Source organism: Gopherus flavomarginatus, chromosome 10 (assembly GCF_025201925.1).
Source record: "Gopherus flavomarginatus isolate rGopFla2 chromosome 10, rGopFla2.mat.asm, whole genome shotgun sequence".
Lineage (NCBI taxonomy): Eukaryota > Metazoa > Chordata > Testudines > Testudinidae > Gopherus > Gopherus flavomarginatus.
Window position 1 is genome coordinate 82,963,613 of NC_066626.1, and position 18,248 is coordinate 82,981,860.

An 18,248-nucleotide genomic window follows, 5' to 3' on the forward strand; every position below is an offset into this window, starting at 1 on the left:
ATGCTAGTTCTGGTCTTATCTAGCCCCTTCATTAATGGACTGGAAGGGAGATAAACAGCGTGTTTTCTTCTGAAAATTGCCTGTGTAGATTCTCATTATTATGCTGTGTGAGCCCTAGACCCACCTTCGCTGCTACTTTGTGATCTGCCTGAGTGGGAACCTGGCCTCCTCCATAGCTGATGGACTGATTGTTGCTGTCTCTAACAGTGGAGAACCATATTTATCTTAGATGTTGTCAGCTTTTTAGAATTATTGAATCTTCATTTCTCTTGAGCTTGATTAGGGTGTAATGAAAGGTTATAGGTGGGAAGGTATACATGAGCCATCTGCCCAAGGGGAAAGAGAAGGCATGTCTCACAAGGATGATCTCTTTTCAATGCCTTATGTAGCACATTGATAATGGTCACTTGCCTGGAAGAAGAGGAAGACAGGCTAAGTCTATCTGTAATGGGCTCACGCATTGTCCCTGGATCAGATAGTTCTCAAGAGGGTAACAAAGTAGATGAATTGGTTCTCACCCCCTCATGTGCTGGAACTGGAGAGTGCTGCCATCCCGCATGGCTTGAAATAGTTTCCATTATATACATGGTTTACAGTTTGGTTCAATGGCTCTCAGCACTCCCACTATAAAAATTGTTCCAACACCCCTGCTAACTCACCACGTGCTCCATGTCTAGCAGTCTGTACTGTGGTGCGTTCTCCCTCTTCCTGCTGGTGGGAGTCAGAACTAAGATTGACAGCCAGCCTGGGTCCAAGACTGCCCCTTGGTGGAGAACCTCCAAAGTTCTCTGCCTTCCCTGGTCTGTTGTCTGCATAGGAGTGATCTCCTTCTTGTAGCAGAGTCTTTAGGGATAAGATTTTTTAAAATTCTGAATTTTGCTAAATAGAAACTCCAAAACCAAACAAAATATATTTTTTTAAAACAAAGGTGCTTTCTACTGGCCAGGAAATTTTGAGCCAGACTTGCCCTTCTTGAGGGCAGGATTACAGCAGAATAAGACCTGTTTTCCCCTTCTCTCTTGGCCCATTACAAATAAAGAGAATTGCAAATGTCTGTGTAATGGCGTCCTCCTGGCTCCTCCACAAAACTCAGTCGGAGACTATCTCAAGTGTATGCACTGGTGCTCTTTTATTCCTTTGTGCTATTTCCCACCACCAGCTGTTTACACCTTCTTCAGGCCAACACCCTGGGGCGCTGCTAGCTTTCCCTACCAGCAGGGACCTAGAGCCATACACTCCTTCCCTTCCTGTGTCTTCCCCGCCCCGGCCCTGTTCCCTCCCTGCCAGCTTCATATGGCCAGCTGGCTGATTAGGCCCACAGGTGTCAGTGCTCAGGTAATCAGGGTGTGGTCTCCTCTGCCAGCCACAGCTAATCCCCTTAATTGGAGAGGGGCTAACAGGGATCTGACCAGGCTCTCCTGGCCACCCTGTTACATCCCTAATAGCTGCAAAGCCTGGCCATCTCGCCCCTTGGCCCTTTTGCTTTCAACCTGCAGGGGGCCCTTCCGGGAGCGGTTCCCCACTCAGGGCCGGGCAGACCCCAGCCACCTCTGTACGTGTTCGCTTCATCCCCCTCCCGCAGAAGGCACACTGCACATATAGCGGCTGCCCCCATAATTCTGCCTCTGCTTACAGGTCATCACACCAGTCACATGCCTGCTGGTGCCCCACCCTGTGCTCCTCCTGTTCCTCAGGTGCGGGGATCAGAATTTGCTTCCTCCTCCGGCGGGCCTTTCCCTTCCTCAGTTTCCCCCACAGTCTCCAGTGCCTTTGCGGTTATGCTCACGGGTGCCGCTATCACGGGGCGCTCTGCAGGGCCCGTCCCTTCCTCGAACAGGCTCAGCCCAGCTAGTTCCCCCATGTACACTCCAATAACTTAAAGGTTATTGTGCCTCTTTCCCATTAGGCTGGCTTCATAAGGAAGTTCAAAGCAGCAACAAGACATCCTCTCTGAAGGTGAAGAAACGCTGGTTTGTGCTAACAAACACCGCCCTTGATTACTACAAATCTTCGGAACGCACAGCCACCAAACTTGGCACACTTGTTCTCAATAGCCTCTGCTCCGTGGTCCAGGCTGATGAGAGAGTCCTTAAAGAAACTGGTAAGAGAGACAAACAAAAGGGAAATTCATTTTTCAAGAACAGCCTTCTCATCTGTGACTGACCAAGAGAGGGAGGTTTCAGGATATGATACAGTCAGTGTGATGGAGAGTTATAGTGAAAAGTGCTATGTGCCTTTATTTGGGCTGCTGTGTCCAGTTGTTGATACTTCATCGTATGAAAGCAACTAAGAGATTTGAAAAGGTCAAGAGAAGGATGAAGTTTGTCTGTCATCACCCCTGCATGTGACCACCTTACAAATTATCAATTAGACAGTAATTTAAAGTTGTTCGGTTACAGTCCCTCCAACACATTACCAAAAATCAAGGAGAAACAGTAGTTTAGGCAGGCCCAATCTATACACTTCAACATACTACCCAATGGTACCCAGATTCCTCCCTTCAGAACAAATTCCCTGGCACTTGCAATTTGGATTATCCCAATCCACACACTCAGATCCTCTAAATCACATTCAAATGCACAAACTTAACTAACAATAGCCAGATTCGCATATGTTCCCTACTGACATTTGTCCACTCATAAAGTCTTGTTATTTATATTACGGTAGCACCCAGGGGTCCTAAGTATAGACCAGGGACCCCATTGTGTTAAACACTGTACAAACACAGAACAAAGAAGATGGTCCCTGCCTGCAAAGACTTACAGACTAACTATACAAGAGGCAGCAGATGGATATAGACAGATAGGGGAGCACAGGTAAACTGTGACAGTGTTGCTCAGGACATCATGAGTTACGTGTGCACAGAAAAACCAGAGGTAGGAGGTATAGCAGTGCATGTGAGTGTGAGTTAGAGCAGTGGTTCTCAACGAGGGCTGTGTGTACCCCTGGGGGTACCTGAACTCATCTAGATATTTGCCTAGTTTTACAACAAGCTACATATACTAGCGAAGTCAGTACACATTAAAATTTCATATAGACAATGGCTTGTTTATATGCATGTATATACTATACACTGAAATGTAAGTACAGTATTTATATTCCAATTGATTTATTTTATAATAAAAATGAGAAAGTCAGCAATTTTTCAATAATAGTGTGCTGTGACACTTTTGTATTTTTATGTCTGATTTCGTAAGCAAGTAGTTTTTAAGTGAGGTGAAGCTTGGGGGTACACAAGACAAATCAGACTGCTGAATGGGTACAGGAGTCTGGAAAGGTTGAGAGCCATTGAGTTAGAGGGTCTCGGCGTGTGCACTGGGACTGGGTTCATGTTCAAAGTTGCAAGTGCTAGGCTCTGCCTCAGGGATAGCATCTCCATCTAGTGCAAAGGTTCTCAACTGTGGATCTGTGGCCCCCTAGGGGTCTGCAAGCCAGTTTCAGAGTATCCACCATCCCTATTGCCCCATGGGGCAGAAGCCCCAAGCCCATGGGCAGAGATGAGGGAAGGCACAAGGGGGCATTGTCCCCCCAAACTGAAGTGCCTTCCCCCAGGACTGCCACTCTCTGGTTAGGTCCACACATGCCCCTCGCCCTGCCCAAGTTGGAGGAGCTGTACAGTGTGGGGCGGCTGCTGCTCTGACTAACTGGTGCATGGAGCAGGCAGCTGTATTACTCCTCTGTCTCCTGCTACTGCTGCCACCTAGGGCTAGGGCTGCTGCTCAGCTCCCTGCCCCGTTTTGGGATCTGACTCTGGGGCCAGCAGAGACTTCAGGGAAAGCAGCTCCTGCAGGGGCAGGGGCCCTCCCATTCCTGACACACAGCCTCTAGCTACACCCTGCTTGCACCCTGAGCTGCCCCCTGCCTGCACACAGCCACTAGCTACCCACTGCCTGCACCCTGAGCTACACCCCTGCCTGCACACAGCCCCTAGCTACCCTCTCCCTGCACTCTGAGCTACCCCCTGCCCCCACACAGCTCCTAGCTACCCTTTCCCTGCACTCTGAGCTAAACCTTGCCTGCACACATCCCCTAGCGACCCCCTCCCTGCACCCTGAGCTACACATATACCCACACACAGCCCCTAGCTACCCTCTTCCTGCACTCTGAGCTACCCCCTGCCCACACACAGCCACTAGCTACCCACTGCCATGACCCTGAGCTACACCCCTACCTGCATACAGCCCCTAGCTACCCACTGCCTGCACCCTGAGCTACACCCTAACCACACACAGCACCTAGCTACCCTCTCCCTGCACTCTGAGCTAACCCCTGCCTGCACACAGCCCCTAGCTACACTCCTGCCAGCACTCTGAGCCACATCCCTGCCCGCACACAGCTCCTAGCTACTCCCTGCCTGCACCCTGAGCCACTCCCCTTCCCACACTCAGCCCTTAGGTACACTCCTGCCTGCACACAGCCCCTAGCTAGCCACTGCCTGCACCCTGAGCACTTTTCAAACCTTTTGGGCTGAGTCCATACTTTTGAGTTATAATTTTTGGTTGTGCTCCCCTCCTAATCCAGACAAGTGGGTGGCCTGCTAAGAGGAGTCAGGGTGCAGAGGTAGCACTCTTTCCCTGGGTCCAGCCATGCAGAGCTGGCCTGAGGCGCCCCCACCCCACCCCTCTAGGCCCTGGAGTTTTTATAGCATGTTGGCGGGGAGTCAGAAAGGTAAAGGTCGAGAACCCCAATCTAATGCATTTTTTCCAGTTGATGAGCAGAGATCCATCTTACAGACCTAAGCAAGTCCATCGGACCAGGACTTCTGCAAGGAGGTTTAAAATCGCCCAGGGAGCCTGGTGGGATATGTACAGGGGGAAAGAACGTGGGCACCCCTTCCCTTATCACTCCTGCCCCTTATATTGGGACTGCCCTGCTGCATCATCCCCCAGCAGTGCTCTCTCTTGTGCCAGTAGAGCCAACAGCAGCACAGTGCGGAGCCCTGAGTACACCAGGGCCCAGGCAGGCCCACCAGAGGGAGGCCTTGGTGCACTGGTACCTCAGTATACACTGAGTTGGCACCTTGTAGTGCTGCTGTCTTCACTCCCTGGACCATGGGCCAGCAGCACTGAATAGAGACCAGTCTATATGAGCACCGAGATCTTAGAACATAAAAACTGGGCTCTACCTCTAACTCCAGCCCCCATCTCCTTATCCCCCAGTCTTCTCAAAAGTCTGATTTCTCTCTTGTGGCCTTCTGCTATCCACTTCACCTTTCTGGCACTGCAGGGTCTCTGTGATGAGTAGATCTTGTGAGGGAAGGAGGCAGGCTGGGCAGCTGTGGTATTTGGGATGGCATGGTGGAGAGATGATGGTTTAGGTGGCATGTGCCAGAGGGAGAGCCCTATACACCATTCTCTTAGTATTTGGGGCAAACTAGGCTCTGCACCAGAGCAGTTTTCTTGGCTTTTCCTTGTAAGGGTACAATAGGTTTTGATGGATAGAAAAATACTTCTTTTTAACATTTAAGAATAAATTTTAGTGATGGGACTGAATCAGTGTGTGAAGCTTGGCTTTCTTTTTCGAGTGCTTCCTCATGTCCATTCCATATTAGGTGTGTGTGCTTGCCACATGCACAGGTGCCTGAAGTTTTTCCCTTGGCAGTATCCATAGGGGACCAGCTCTGGCCTCCCCTAGAGTGGTGCCCACATGATGTGGCATAAGGGCCACCGCCAGCTCCCCCAACCTTCAGTTCCTTTTTGCCTTTTTGGGACAGTGCTGGAACATCTGCAGCTTCAGCTAGCGTTCTTTCATTCTCTGCTCTTACGAACTTTGAAAATCTGTAATATAATTGTATATAGTTAGTAGTGTCTTAATTACCCTTAGTAGTAGTTCCCAACTCTTCGTTAGTCCCAAATGGGACTCGGCCGGGGGACAGGGCATGCCCCGGTCCCCAGGCTTTAAGCTCTGCGATCACTGCAAACAGCCTGTGCCCATCAGAGATCCACGTACCAGCTAACTACAGTGCTTAGGTGAAGTCCTTTAAACCTAGGACAAAGAAGGAGCATGATATCCATCTGAAAGCACTCTGTAGGGAGTCAGCACTCACTCTGGCACCGGACCAGCTGTCCAAATCTGCACTGAGCACAGCGGCCTCCGTGCGCAGTGCTCTCCTGGCGTTGTCCACGAGCTGGCACTGGTCCCCTCTACGGCTCCAGTCAAGAAGCCGAAAACACTGTGAGGGGAAGATCTCCTATCTCCTGTAAGGGAAAGGAGAGGGCTGGGGGTGATCCACAACCCCTGCCGGGCAGCTCAACACCCCCACAGCTCAGGTCGAGCGGTGCAGCCCATCTCATGCTTTGCCTGTGACTCTGGATAGCGATGCAGGCCTTGGCCAGCTTCAGGTGTCATCGATGCCCGAAGCCCTTCTAGTAGCTTAGGAGACCGTGATGCTCCCGGTGCCACCCACACCGACTCCAGCAGTACCTCAGTCTTGGGGGAAACCTGTGCTGGGACCTATGTGTGTGTCCCTGCCTCAGCAGCACCATTCTCCATCGAGGGGGATGTCCCACTATCGCATCATACCTCACTAGTAGATAGGCACAGACCCTCTGAGGCATGCACCACCCAACAAGAACTCCCAGACCGGCCCCGACTGTCTCCAAGGGCCCCATACTGATCACAGGACTGATCGAGGGTCTGAGATCACAGATCACCAGGCCGTCATCGCCCATCTCCCAAGTAGTAGGTCGCCCTGCTCAGGAAGATGTGACCGGTCAGTATTAGCTCCCAGTACCGTTTGTGTAGCATGAGGCTTGGATCGCCAGGTGTCCGACACAGATCTGCAGAATGCCGTCGGTCCCCAAGATCCCAACCAAGACGCCTGTCTCACTTGGACAAGTCGGCATCAGGTCATAGTGACCAGCACTGGTCAGACAAGAGCCACCATGCTGCCCGATCCTGGTCATCTGGAACCAAGCACTCTGTTTATACCTCCAGTACGGAGTGAGGTTCCCTACATCTTCAGTACCAAAGCCTGTTCCATGACTCCAGGTGCAGTGGCTGGCACCATGCTACCCATGGAGCCCTTGGGGGTTCACCCAACCCTCCCAAGCTGCCACATTGGCATCAGGAGCCTCAGAGAGGCCAGCGGCCTCAGTGTCCCATCCCCCTCTGGTGCTTGAGGCTTCGGGGAATAAGACCCCACAGGTCCAGGAGGACTCAGGGAGCAAGCTGCTGGACCACCAATGGAAGTGGAGGTTCCCACGGCACCAACATCATCCTCATCGTTGCCAGACTAGGCTGTCATGGGGCTCCCTCACCCAGTTCCTCAGGGTGACACCATAGTGCACCAGGAGGTTTTGATGAGGGTTTCTTCCAACCTGGGCCTTCAGGCAGAGGAACTGGAAGAGCTCTTGGACTTCCTGTTTGACGTCTTTGGCTCCTGCCAGGGTGGCTCTACTCCTTTGTGAAGGGGTTTCCAAAATCACTAATGCCTTGTGGGAGACCCCCTCTTCCCTGGACCCTAGCTCTAAGAGGGCCAAACGCAAGTACTTTGTGCCAACCAAGGGGCATGAGAACTTATACTCCCACCCTGCCCCCAATTCTCTTGTGGTAGAGGTGGTTAACCACAAAGAGAGGTAGGGACAACCCAGGGCCATCCCCAAAAATAAAGACTCGAGGAGACTGGATCTCTTTGGAAGTAAGATTTATTTGTCTTCCAGCCTTCAGCTGAGAATGGCCAGCCACCAAGCCCTCCTTAGCCGATATGACTTTAATATGTGGCAAGCCATGGCCAAGTTCAAAGGATCACTCCCTGAGGCTTCCAAGAAGGCATTCTGGGCAGTCCTTGATGAGGGCACAACCGCGGCCACGGCAGCCCTCCAGGCAGCGTCAAACAGAGCTGCTGCTGCTGCCCCACCATGGCTTCTGCTATCTCCATGTGGCGAGCCTCTTGGCTGCTCCTCTCTGGGTTGTCCTCTGAGGCTCAGCAGTCTATGCAGGACTTACCCTTCAACCGCCGAGCCCTATTTGTGGAGCAAACAGACAGCAAGTTGCATGGCCTCAAGGACTCCCGCACCACCCTGAAAACCCTGGGTCTTTATGTCCCAGCCCTGGCCTATAAGCAGTTCAAACCACAGCAGCCTCAGGGCCAAGGGAGCCAGCCTTGGCAGGACCAGCCCCACAAACGGGCCAAGAGCTACAAGCTCCATCTGAGCCACCTGCCCCCACCCTCTGCCCTGTCAGGCTCAACCCATACCAAGAAAGGGGCCAAATGGTCATTTGGAGGGTGCGTCCGAGGGCGACCTACCAGACTATTCCCCGGATCCATCTGTCCCACTGTTCTCCAACCACCTTTCCGTTTTCCTCCCTGCTTGGACCACTATAACCTCCAACCTATGACTTCTCAGCACAATGGAACAGGGTTATATCTTCCAGTTCCTTTCTACCCCCACCTTCCCACCTGCCTTCCTCAGCCCTCTTTAGAGACCCCTCTCATGAGAGTCTCCTTGTGCAGGAGGTAAAGAGGTTGCTACAGGTGGATGTAGTGGAAGAAGTTCCTCTTGAGTACAGGAACAAGGGGTTCTATTCCCAGTAGTTTTTAATCCCAAAGTCAAAGGGTGGTCTATGGCCCATCCTGGACCTGCGAGACCTCAACAAGTACCTAAAGAAGGTAAAGTTCTGCACAGTCTCCCTGGTTTCTATCTCTCCCTGGATCTGGGAGACTGGTATGCTGCCCTTGACTTGAAGGACACGTATTTTCAAATAGCAATCTTTCAAAGGCACAGATGCTTCCTCCAGTTTACGGTGGGGCCCCACCACTACTAGTTTGTGGTTCTCCTGTTTGGCCTGGCAACAGCACTGAGAGTGTTTACCAAGTGCATGTTGGTAGTGGCTGCTTACCTCAGGCGTCGAGGTATCCAGATCTACCTGTACCTTGACAACTGGCTTGTCAAGTGCAGCTCCAGTTCTTGATGTCGCAGTGCTCCAAGCCATGTGCCGCTCTCTGGGCCTACTGGTAAATGACAAAAAGTGAAAGTTAGTGGTGGTGCAGAGGATAGAGGTCATTGGAGCGGTCCTCAATGCGACCTGCATCAGGGCGTTCCTGCTGCTGGAAAGATTCCACACGTTAATGAAGAGAGGCTTGGCTTTTTAGTTAGAGAGTACCAAGGCTTTCCATAAATCAACTCAACTCTTCATCACTACATCGGATAGGATGAAGGGTCTTCCAGTGTCCTCCAAGAGGATTTCTAATTGGATTACCTTGTGCATAAGGACCTGTTACGACCTGGTGGGGGTTCCGGTGCCGCTGATTGTCAGAGCTCACTCAGCGAGAGCACAGGTATCTTCGACGGCCTCCCCGGCGCACATCTCTATCCAGGACATCTGTAGAGTCACAACATAGTCCTCTGTCCACACGTTTACCACTCATTGTGCCATCACTTAGCAGGCCAGGGACGACGATGGGTTCGGCAAAGCTGTGTTGCAAACTACACATCCGTGAACTCCTACCCACCTCCAGGGGTTCTGCTTTGGAGTCACCTAATATCGAATGGACATGAGCAAGCACTCAAAGAAGAAAAGACTGTTACCTTTTCTGTAACTGGCGTTCTTCGAGATGTGTTGCTCATGTCTATTCCATGACCCACCGTCCTTCGCCACTGTCGGAGTTTTCTGGCAAAAAGGATCTGAGGGTGAGGGGAGCCTGCAGCGCCCCTTACACTGTGCCATGCAGGCACCACTCCAGGGGGTGCCGGAGGCTAGTCCCCTACAGATACTCCTGTGGGAAAATCTTCTGGCACTAGTGCATGTGGCGAGCCCACACAGCTAATATGGGACAGACATGAGCAACGCATCTCGAAGAACACCAGTTACAGAAAAGGTAACTGTTTTTTGTTTTTGTTTTTGTTTTTTTAGTGACTGGCTCTCCAGTCATAAGAGCACCAAACCATTACAGTCTCAGGAAGATTTCTAACAGGTTTAAAATTCTAAAATGATTCCTCTGCAGAAATTCGTAAATCTTTGACAAAAAAATAGAGAGATACAGTTGTCTGGGAAGAGCAAAGGTGCTTAAAAATTGGAGACTAAATTCAAACCTTAACATGTGAAACCAAGGGCTCCGAGTCTTTCTTAAAGTGCAAACCTAAACACAGCCTTATCTGCGAGTGACTGGAAACCCTCCATAAATAAGTACACTACTTAAACTGAGCTCCAATCATAGTGATAGCTCATACTTGCAACCTTCTGTTATGGCTTCCCCCACTTTTATGCCTTGTTAGAGCCAACGGGTGAAGTGGGGTGGAGTCACCCTGCCATGAAACAATGTTTGTATTTTGAGGGAGGTGGGAACCGTAATGCTCCACCATCACCTGCAGCAGATTGCGTTTGTGGGTTGGGAGGAACGGAGGTGGATCAAGACTTGGACTGGGATTCTCCCTTGAGAAGTTGTTTCCTAGGGAAAATCTCCTGTCCACACAGTCCATTTAAGCCAATTTCATCATGTCATTTGATAAGACTGTCACTTTTTCAGCAATGTATTTCTACGGCCACATGCTGCATGCACATGGAGTCAGAAAATTGCAACCAAGTTCCATCTTCCTATATCTTTGTTTGCCCATAGGCTACTGGAACATCATAGTCCATGGTCGAAAGCACTCATACCGACTCTACACCAAGCTACTGAATGAAGCCATGCGCTGGGCCTCTGCCATCCAAGGAGTCATTGACAGCAAGGTTCCCATAGAAACACCCACACAGCAGCTTATTCGTGACATCAGGGTAGGTAACAATGAACACTGCAGTCAAAGTTTAGGAGAATATTCCAGATCTGCAGCCAGGGGAGATGGAAGCAGCGGGACCATGCCCACCTACTTTTTAACATGGGTGTTGTTTGAGGGCCAAGGGGCTGCTTTGCCACCCCAGACTGGAAGCCTTGGGCAGGCACACAGCAGTGCCTGCAGGGGCTGCACTTCGTGGTGGGGGCCTTAGCTCCTCTTCACCATGAGGCCTGGTCCCTCTCTATCGCCCTGCCCCAGCTCCTCCTCTTTCCCCTAAAGCTCCATCCCCTGGTCAAGCCAGAAGCCAGAGCCAGGCCATGGTAAAAGCTGCCCGGGACTCTGGGTCACTGTGGGGAGCCCCAATCTCTCCACCTGCCCTTGTGGCCCCCTCACTTCTACCGAGGTTCCTGTGCTATTGTCTGCAGCTGACCTTATTCACTGTCACTATCTTAGGTACGTTAGGAGAGAAGATGGTGTCGTAAAAGGACTGAGGGAAAACATTTGTAATTATACAGCTAAAATAATCAAATGTCATGCTTCAAGATATAAACCATTCTGCAGGAGTTCAGGCTTAGTCCATTGTGGGGTTTTGCCAGGCACACACTGGAGTCCATACTAGGTGTGTGTAAATTCCCCTTATGCACAAATCAGAAACTTCCACATCAGCCGTCATGTGCAGATCCTGCAGACACCTACCTTGGGATCCCCATTGCCATTAGGCATGTGACTCCTGAGTGCACAAATGTCAGAGTCCCCAACCCAGGTATGTATGACTCCCCTGTGGTCAAACATCAGGAGTCCCCACCCCAGACACATCCTGATTCCTCATGCACATGTGACAGAATCCACAGAACTGAATCGCATGTGAACCCCTTGTGCACATTAGGATTCATACTTCCTCTGACAAGTGGGACTTCCAGCTATAAGATTTTGTGGACATGCTCGCTTGGGCACATACAAACCAGTATGTCCAGTTCCCCTCAGGCACTTGTGTGTCCCAGTCTCAGGCTGGGGGAGGTGGTTTCAATTCTTATACAAATATTTACAGTACAAGTTAGCTGAGCTGTTACCTAGTTATTTGGGCCCCTCATGGAACTCTGATGGGAGAAGTTCTTGTTTAAACCTGGATATATGAAGAGTTCTGGGGAAAGACTGAGCAGGTTTGAGGAAATTTCTTCTGTCCTTCAGGAAAACAATATGAACTTCGAAGTAGTGGAACAGACATATAGGAGGAACCCTATCCTGAGATACACTCAGCACCCTCTGCATTCCCCATTGCTGCCACTGCCCTATGGAGATGTCAGTATCAATAGTAAGTGCTTTTTCATTTTGCAGAGTCCCTGAAACCTCTTATCCCTCTGGGGTAGAGGAGAAGGTGCTATGTGAGTATTGCCCCAAGTACTGAATAATTCAGACCCTGAGCACTAGGGATGGCTCCAGGCACCAGCACACCAAGCGCGTGCCTGGGGCAGCAAGCCGCAGGGGGCAACCTGCTGGTCGCTGTGAGAGCAGCAGGCAGGCAGCTTTCGGCAACGTGCCTGCAGAAGGTCTGCCGATGCCGCGGTTTTGGCGACAATTCAGCGGTGGGTATGCCAAAGGCGTGGGACCGGTGGACCTCTCGCAGGCATGTCGCCAAATCTGCGTTACCAGCGGACCTCCTGCAGGCGCGCCACCGAAAGCCGCCTGACTGCCGTGCTTGGGGTGTCAAAATACATAGAGCCGCCCCTGCTGAGCACCCAGCAATAGTCTGAACTCTCCAGTACGTTGATAGCATTCACAGGCTCCCTGCTCCCATGGTGCAAAATGGGATGGGGCCTGACCCTCTGTCCCCTTTGGGACTATTATGCACACCTGGCTTGGCAGAGGGACCAGCCCCTTCTGTCCCCAGACCTTGCTATGAATCTGCCCCTCTCCTGTGCATGGCCTCGAGACAATCTGCCACAAATATTTTTCCTCTTTAAGTATAAGGTCTGGGATGACAGAGGAAATTGGCCCAACGCAAACTGTGTTCAGTGCTGTGACTACTCTGTGCACATGAACTTGACCCCAGTGTACAGGTGTAGCGTTTGCTACTCCTCTTCCTCCTGTTAAATGTACACCTCAAAGGGATTGCATCAGCTTAGCAAACATACTCTGACTGAACATTTCTTACCTACTTTGGTTACCGGAAATCATTAATAACAGAGATTAGACTCCCCCACACACACTTTTTCTCATATTTCAGTGTGTTTGCTTTGTACATTAGCAGCATTTTCTTAGTACAGTCAGTATCCCTGTCTCCACTGGATGAGGGAGTGTATGTGCCCTACCCCTAGTTGGATCAGGAAGGGATTAAATGCCTTCACTGGGCTGAGATCTGTCTCTTAAAGATTGCTGGAGCTGCCAGGCCTAGGCAGAGGAGCTCACTGCTCTGGCTTGTTAGAATGCTAGGAGGTGGAGCCAGCAGCTGTGCCTCTTAATTGGGAAACCATAACAGTCAGAGGCCCAGGAGAGAGGAATCCTCTGATTTCTTCCAAACTAGGGGCTCATCTTCACATACAGCTTCTCCTGTTGGCATAGTTAATCCACTTCCCCAAAAGATGGTAGCTGTGTCAGCGGAAGAAGCTCTCCCACCAGCATAGCACTGTCTACGTTGGGGGTTAGGTCTGTATAACTGTCGCTCGGTGTGTGGATTTTCCACATCCCTGAGTGATGTAGTTATACCAATATAGGTATGTGGTGTGGACCTGGCCCGAGTACATGCCTAAACCAAGCCTGGGAAGGGAGAAAGAAAGAAAAACTGTGAAATTAATTGCTTGTCTCCTACTGAGGATGACTGCAATAGTTCCCAGGACCTAGAAGCCCAGTATAAACTGTTTCTTTCGGGTTTCGTTGGTTTGGACTGTGCAGAAAGAAGCCACTCTACATTTGGACTCTTGGGTAATGGAAGCTGTCATGGTACTTTTATTTCCCTCTGGGCAAGGCAGCAGGAAGCTATGACAGGAATGTTTTTCTTTTCTTTTAGGGATCAAATGTAAGGGAATAATGACCCCAAGCCCCAGGGCAAGTTACAGCCTGTACATCTGATCCATTGTTTCTCTTGTCATTTGTGTGGGTCCCTCACAAAAACAGGGGAGACTTAAATATTCTGAAAAGATGAAAACATGATTCCAAAAATTGTCAAGGGCCTTAGGACACCAGGACAGTGCCTCAAACTACTTTGAATTCATTTTTTGAAATTGGCTAGATTTCAAATTGAAAATGTCCTTTTAAGGGTATTACTCTTTGTTTATATGTATATCTAAAAATATGCATGATTTGCAATGTGGACAAGCTTAATTTTTTAATTTACTGATTGGACAGTGGTATATTTTTACATTTAAAGAAGGAGCTTTCCTGGGATCAGGAAATGACCAGTAATGCTTGTTCTCATGTTGCCATTCTCCTATTTCATGGGGTCAGGCACAGTCCACAAACTGGTACGCTGTGTGCTTGGCAAGCAGGGACTCAGGGAAATGCTGAACTCCTGTCTGCTTTGTTTCTGTGATCCCACTACAGTGCAGCAAGAGAAGGGCTACAGCAGCCTGCAGGATGAAGCCATCAAGATCTTTAACTCCCTGCAGGAGATTGAGACAGTGTCTGATCCTATCCCCATTATCCAAGGCATTCTGCAGACCTGCCATGACCTAAAGCCCCTTCGTGATGAAGTGTATTGTCAACTAATCAAACAAACTAACCACATCCCACAGCCCAACAGTTCTGGAAACCTTCACCACTGGCAGCTGATGGCCTGCATGAGCTGCACTTTCCTTCCCAGTAGAGGGATCCTCTGCTATCTCAAGTTCCACCTCAGAAGGTAAGAGCCACTTTGCAGATACTTGCCACTTCTTTCACTAATTCCATCATCTTCAACTTGAGACCTAGAAACCTAGCTAGCCTCTCTTTCCTCCATGGCCAGCTCCTGCTATCTCCTGTATTCTAGTGTTCATCTGCTTCTCCCGCTCCACTAGTTCCTATGGCATTGCTACCTTTATCCTGCACACCTAGATCCTGCTACCTGCTGTTTTACAGCATTCAGCCGCCTTGCCCCTTGCTTGCCTTGTCACAATAGAAAATAGTATAATTAAATTATGACTATGTTCTGCTTTAACTTTCTGTTTTCAGTCATTAAAGTCATTGGAGCCAGGGGACTGGGTCTCCCACCCAGGTGGGTGCCCTTGTCATGCTGTCTGGAGTGGCTCATGCCAGCCAGTAACAAATGTGAACTCCTGAATCACTACAGCACTCTTACTTCGGAGTCACAGACAGTCCCCTTAAACTCTCCAGTCTATCGTGCCATCCAGACAAACTAGATTTATTGGTAAATGGTCACTTACAGCAAAAATCACAACAATTATTTCAAATTTGGTGACAATATGTACCACCAGACCAGTGGTACCGCTATGGGCACCTGCATGGCCCCGCAATATGCCAACTTTTTTATGGCTGACCTGGAACAACGCTTCCTCAGCTCTCGTCCACTCATGCCCCTTCTCTGCCTGCACTACATTGATGACATCTTCATCATTTGGACCCATGGGAAGGAGACTCTGGAAGAATTCCACCACAATTTCAACAGCTTCCACCCTACCATCAACCTCAGCCTGGACCAATCTACACAGGAGGTCCACTTCCTGGACACCACGGTGCAAATAAGTGACGGTCACGTTAACACCACCCTATACCGAAAACCCACCGAGCGCTGTGCCTACCTTCATGCCTCCAGCTTCCATCCCAGACACACCACGCGATCCATTGTCTACAGCCAAGCGCTGAGGTAGAACCGCATTTGCTCCAGCCTCTCAGACGGAGACCAACACCTACAAGATCTTCACCAAGCATTCTCAAAACTACGATACCCACACGAGGAAATAAGGAAACAAGTCAACAGAACCAGATGTGTACCCAGAAACCTCCTGCTGCAAGACAAGCCCAAGAAAGAAACCAACAGAACTCCACTGGCCATCACCTACAGTCCTCAGCTTAAACCTCTCCAACGCATCATCAGTGATCTACAACCCATCCTGGACAATGATCCCTCACTTTCACAGACCTTGGGCAGGTTTGAGGAAATTTCTTCTGTCCTTCAGGAAATCAGCATGAACTTTGAAGGCCAGTCCTCACTCACAGACAGCCCGCCAACCTTAAGCACATTCTCACCAGCAACCACACACCGCTCCATAGCAACTCTAACTCAGGAACCAATCCATGCAACAAACCTCAATGCCAACTCTGTCCACATATCTACACCAGCAACACTATCACAGGACCTAACCAGATCAGCTACAACATCACCGGTTTATTCACCTGCACATCCACCAATGTTATATATGTCATCATGTGCCAACAGTGCCCCTCTACTATGTACATTGGCCAAACTGGACAGTCCCTATGTAAAAGGATAAATGAACACAAGTCAGATATTAGGAATGGCAATATACAGAAACCTGTAGGACCTTCCTGGCCACACAATAGCAGATTTTAAGGTAGCCATCCTACAGCAAAAAAACTTCAGGACCAGACTTCAAAGAGAAACTGCAAATTTGACACCATCAGCTCAGGATTAAACAAAGACTGTGAATGACTAGCCAACTACAAAACCAATTTCTCCTCCCTTGGTGTTCACACCTCAACTGCTAGAAGAGGGCCCCATCCTCCCTGATTGAAATAACCTTCTTATCTCCAGACTGATTCTGGCCTGCATATTTATACCTGCCTCTGGAAATTTCCATTACATGCATCTGACAAAGTGGGTATTCACCCATGAAAGGTGTCACAGGACTCTTTGTTGCTTTTTACCGTATTTTAGTTGCTTCCAGTCCCAAGAGATCAGTCACTTTCCCAGATCAATTGGTACCCTAGATCTTACATGAAGACAACGCCTGTAGCCAATCCCATAATACACTACCTAAAGCAGGGGTCCCCAACATGGTGTCTAAATTCGCCCACATCCGGGCCGGCACTCAAGCATCCGCTGAAATGCTGCTAAAATTCGGCAGCATTTTGGTGGCGATGCCTCTCGATGACGCTGCTTGCTGCCGGCAAGTGACGTCATCGAAAGGCATCGCCGCCGAAATGCCACAGAAATTCAGTGGCATTTCGGCGGATGCTCAACCACTGCCATGGTCCTTCAGCTGGTGCCCACCAGACGAAAAGGTTGGGGACCACTGACCTAAAGGTTTATTAACTAGGAAAAATAAATGAGAGTTACTTACAGGTTAAAGCAAGCAAACATATACACACAACTGAGTTATCATCTAAATCCTAAGGGTGACATATTTATAGAGATCTATCAGTTCAAAGTGTCTTTCAGGGTGGATCCAGGAGATAAATCCTGGGGCTCTCTGGCTTCAGTTTGGTGTCTCTAGCCCTGTGAGAGTTCAAACAGCAAAGAGATGAAAAATCTTCACATCAACTATTTTTATTTCCCTCTTCTAGTATTCAGAGTGATGGGACGAGACCTTCTCCATGGGTGAATGGGGCAGTTAATAAAGCTTTTGTCTTATAATTGTCCACTTAAATGTTGATAGCCCTCCTGAATGGATGGGGGATGGGATGACAATTTCCGTACCTGGATTCACAAATTCAGAGCAAATATTTTCAAAGTTATAAAGCAAAACTTACACATTTTCTTATAGCATGGAATACAGACATTATAAGTGAGGTTATTGCAGGCAGCAACTTACAAGCATTCCATAGAGTCTAAACACTAGATTCTTATAAAACTAATACCTATTTTGAGCAAACTAACATACAGTTGAACTGATCCAGTCTCCAGCTATGAGTATGTCTGTTCTTACCTAATGCCTGCAGATGTGGCAAGAGCTGGCACCTGGCCTGCCAGCATCACAGCCCTAACCACTGGACTATTCTCTCTCTCTTTCTTGCTCTCTCTCTCTCTGTCCCCATGACTCAAAAAAATTATATACAGCTTCAGTAGGAGAGATTGGGGGAATCCTACATAAGAATATCCCCTAGCCGACTGGTTAGAGCACTCTCCTAAAAAATAAGGGAGACCCCTGTTCAAATCCTTTCTCCCTCTCTTCCTGAGGGGGGAAATAGAATCTGTCTTTCCCCATCCCAGATTAAGTAAAAGTTGTAAGGGGAGTACCACATCCTACTCTTCTGGACTTTTTATGTGGAGTAAGGCAATTACCTAACTCATTCTCACAGGAAACAACGTAGGCATCTAAGCTTCCTGACTCCAGGGGTGGGGCTCCTGACTGTCGATCACAAACAGAGGAAGGAGCCTTGCTGCAGTCTGGACTTAGAGGCCTAATTCACTAAGGGGTGGAGCTTAGGAAACGCCCCTCTCATAGGTATTTCCTTTGGCTAACTTAAGCAGCTCCCTGCCTAGCATACTGTTTTTGTGGATCCCATTCTCAGGCACCTCTCTCTTCCCATTCATTGTATGGGGAGCATAGGCACCTAACTCAGGCTTTGTGGATCGCTTTGTTGTTCCATGAATTTTCTAGGCGCTGAAAAGTTAGACATTGTGACAGCATTGCAATGCCT

The 18,248-nt window shown here is 49.4% G+C and overlaps 1 protein-coding gene across 4 annotated transcripts in view; it reads left to right on the forward strand.

Moving 5' to 3' along the window:
* Nucleotides 1-18,248, forward strand: part of LOC127059028 (unconventional myosin-X-like) — a 202,116-nt gene that overhangs the window by 154,514 nt on the left and 29,354 nt on the right. For all 4 annotated transcript variants that reach the window (XM_050969637.1, XM_050969640.1, XM_050969639.1 and 1 more), the window contains 4 exons: nt 1,907-2,101; nt 10,559-10,716; nt 11,904-12,027; nt 14,253-14,550. In XM_050969637.1, the coding sequence (XP_050825594.1) occupies nt 1,907-2,101; nt 10,559-10,716; nt 11,904-12,027; nt 14,253-14,550 (775 nt within the window). The remainder of the gene's footprint in view (nt 1-1,906; nt 2,102-10,558; nt 10,717-11,903; nt 12,028-14,252; nt 14,551-18,248) is intronic.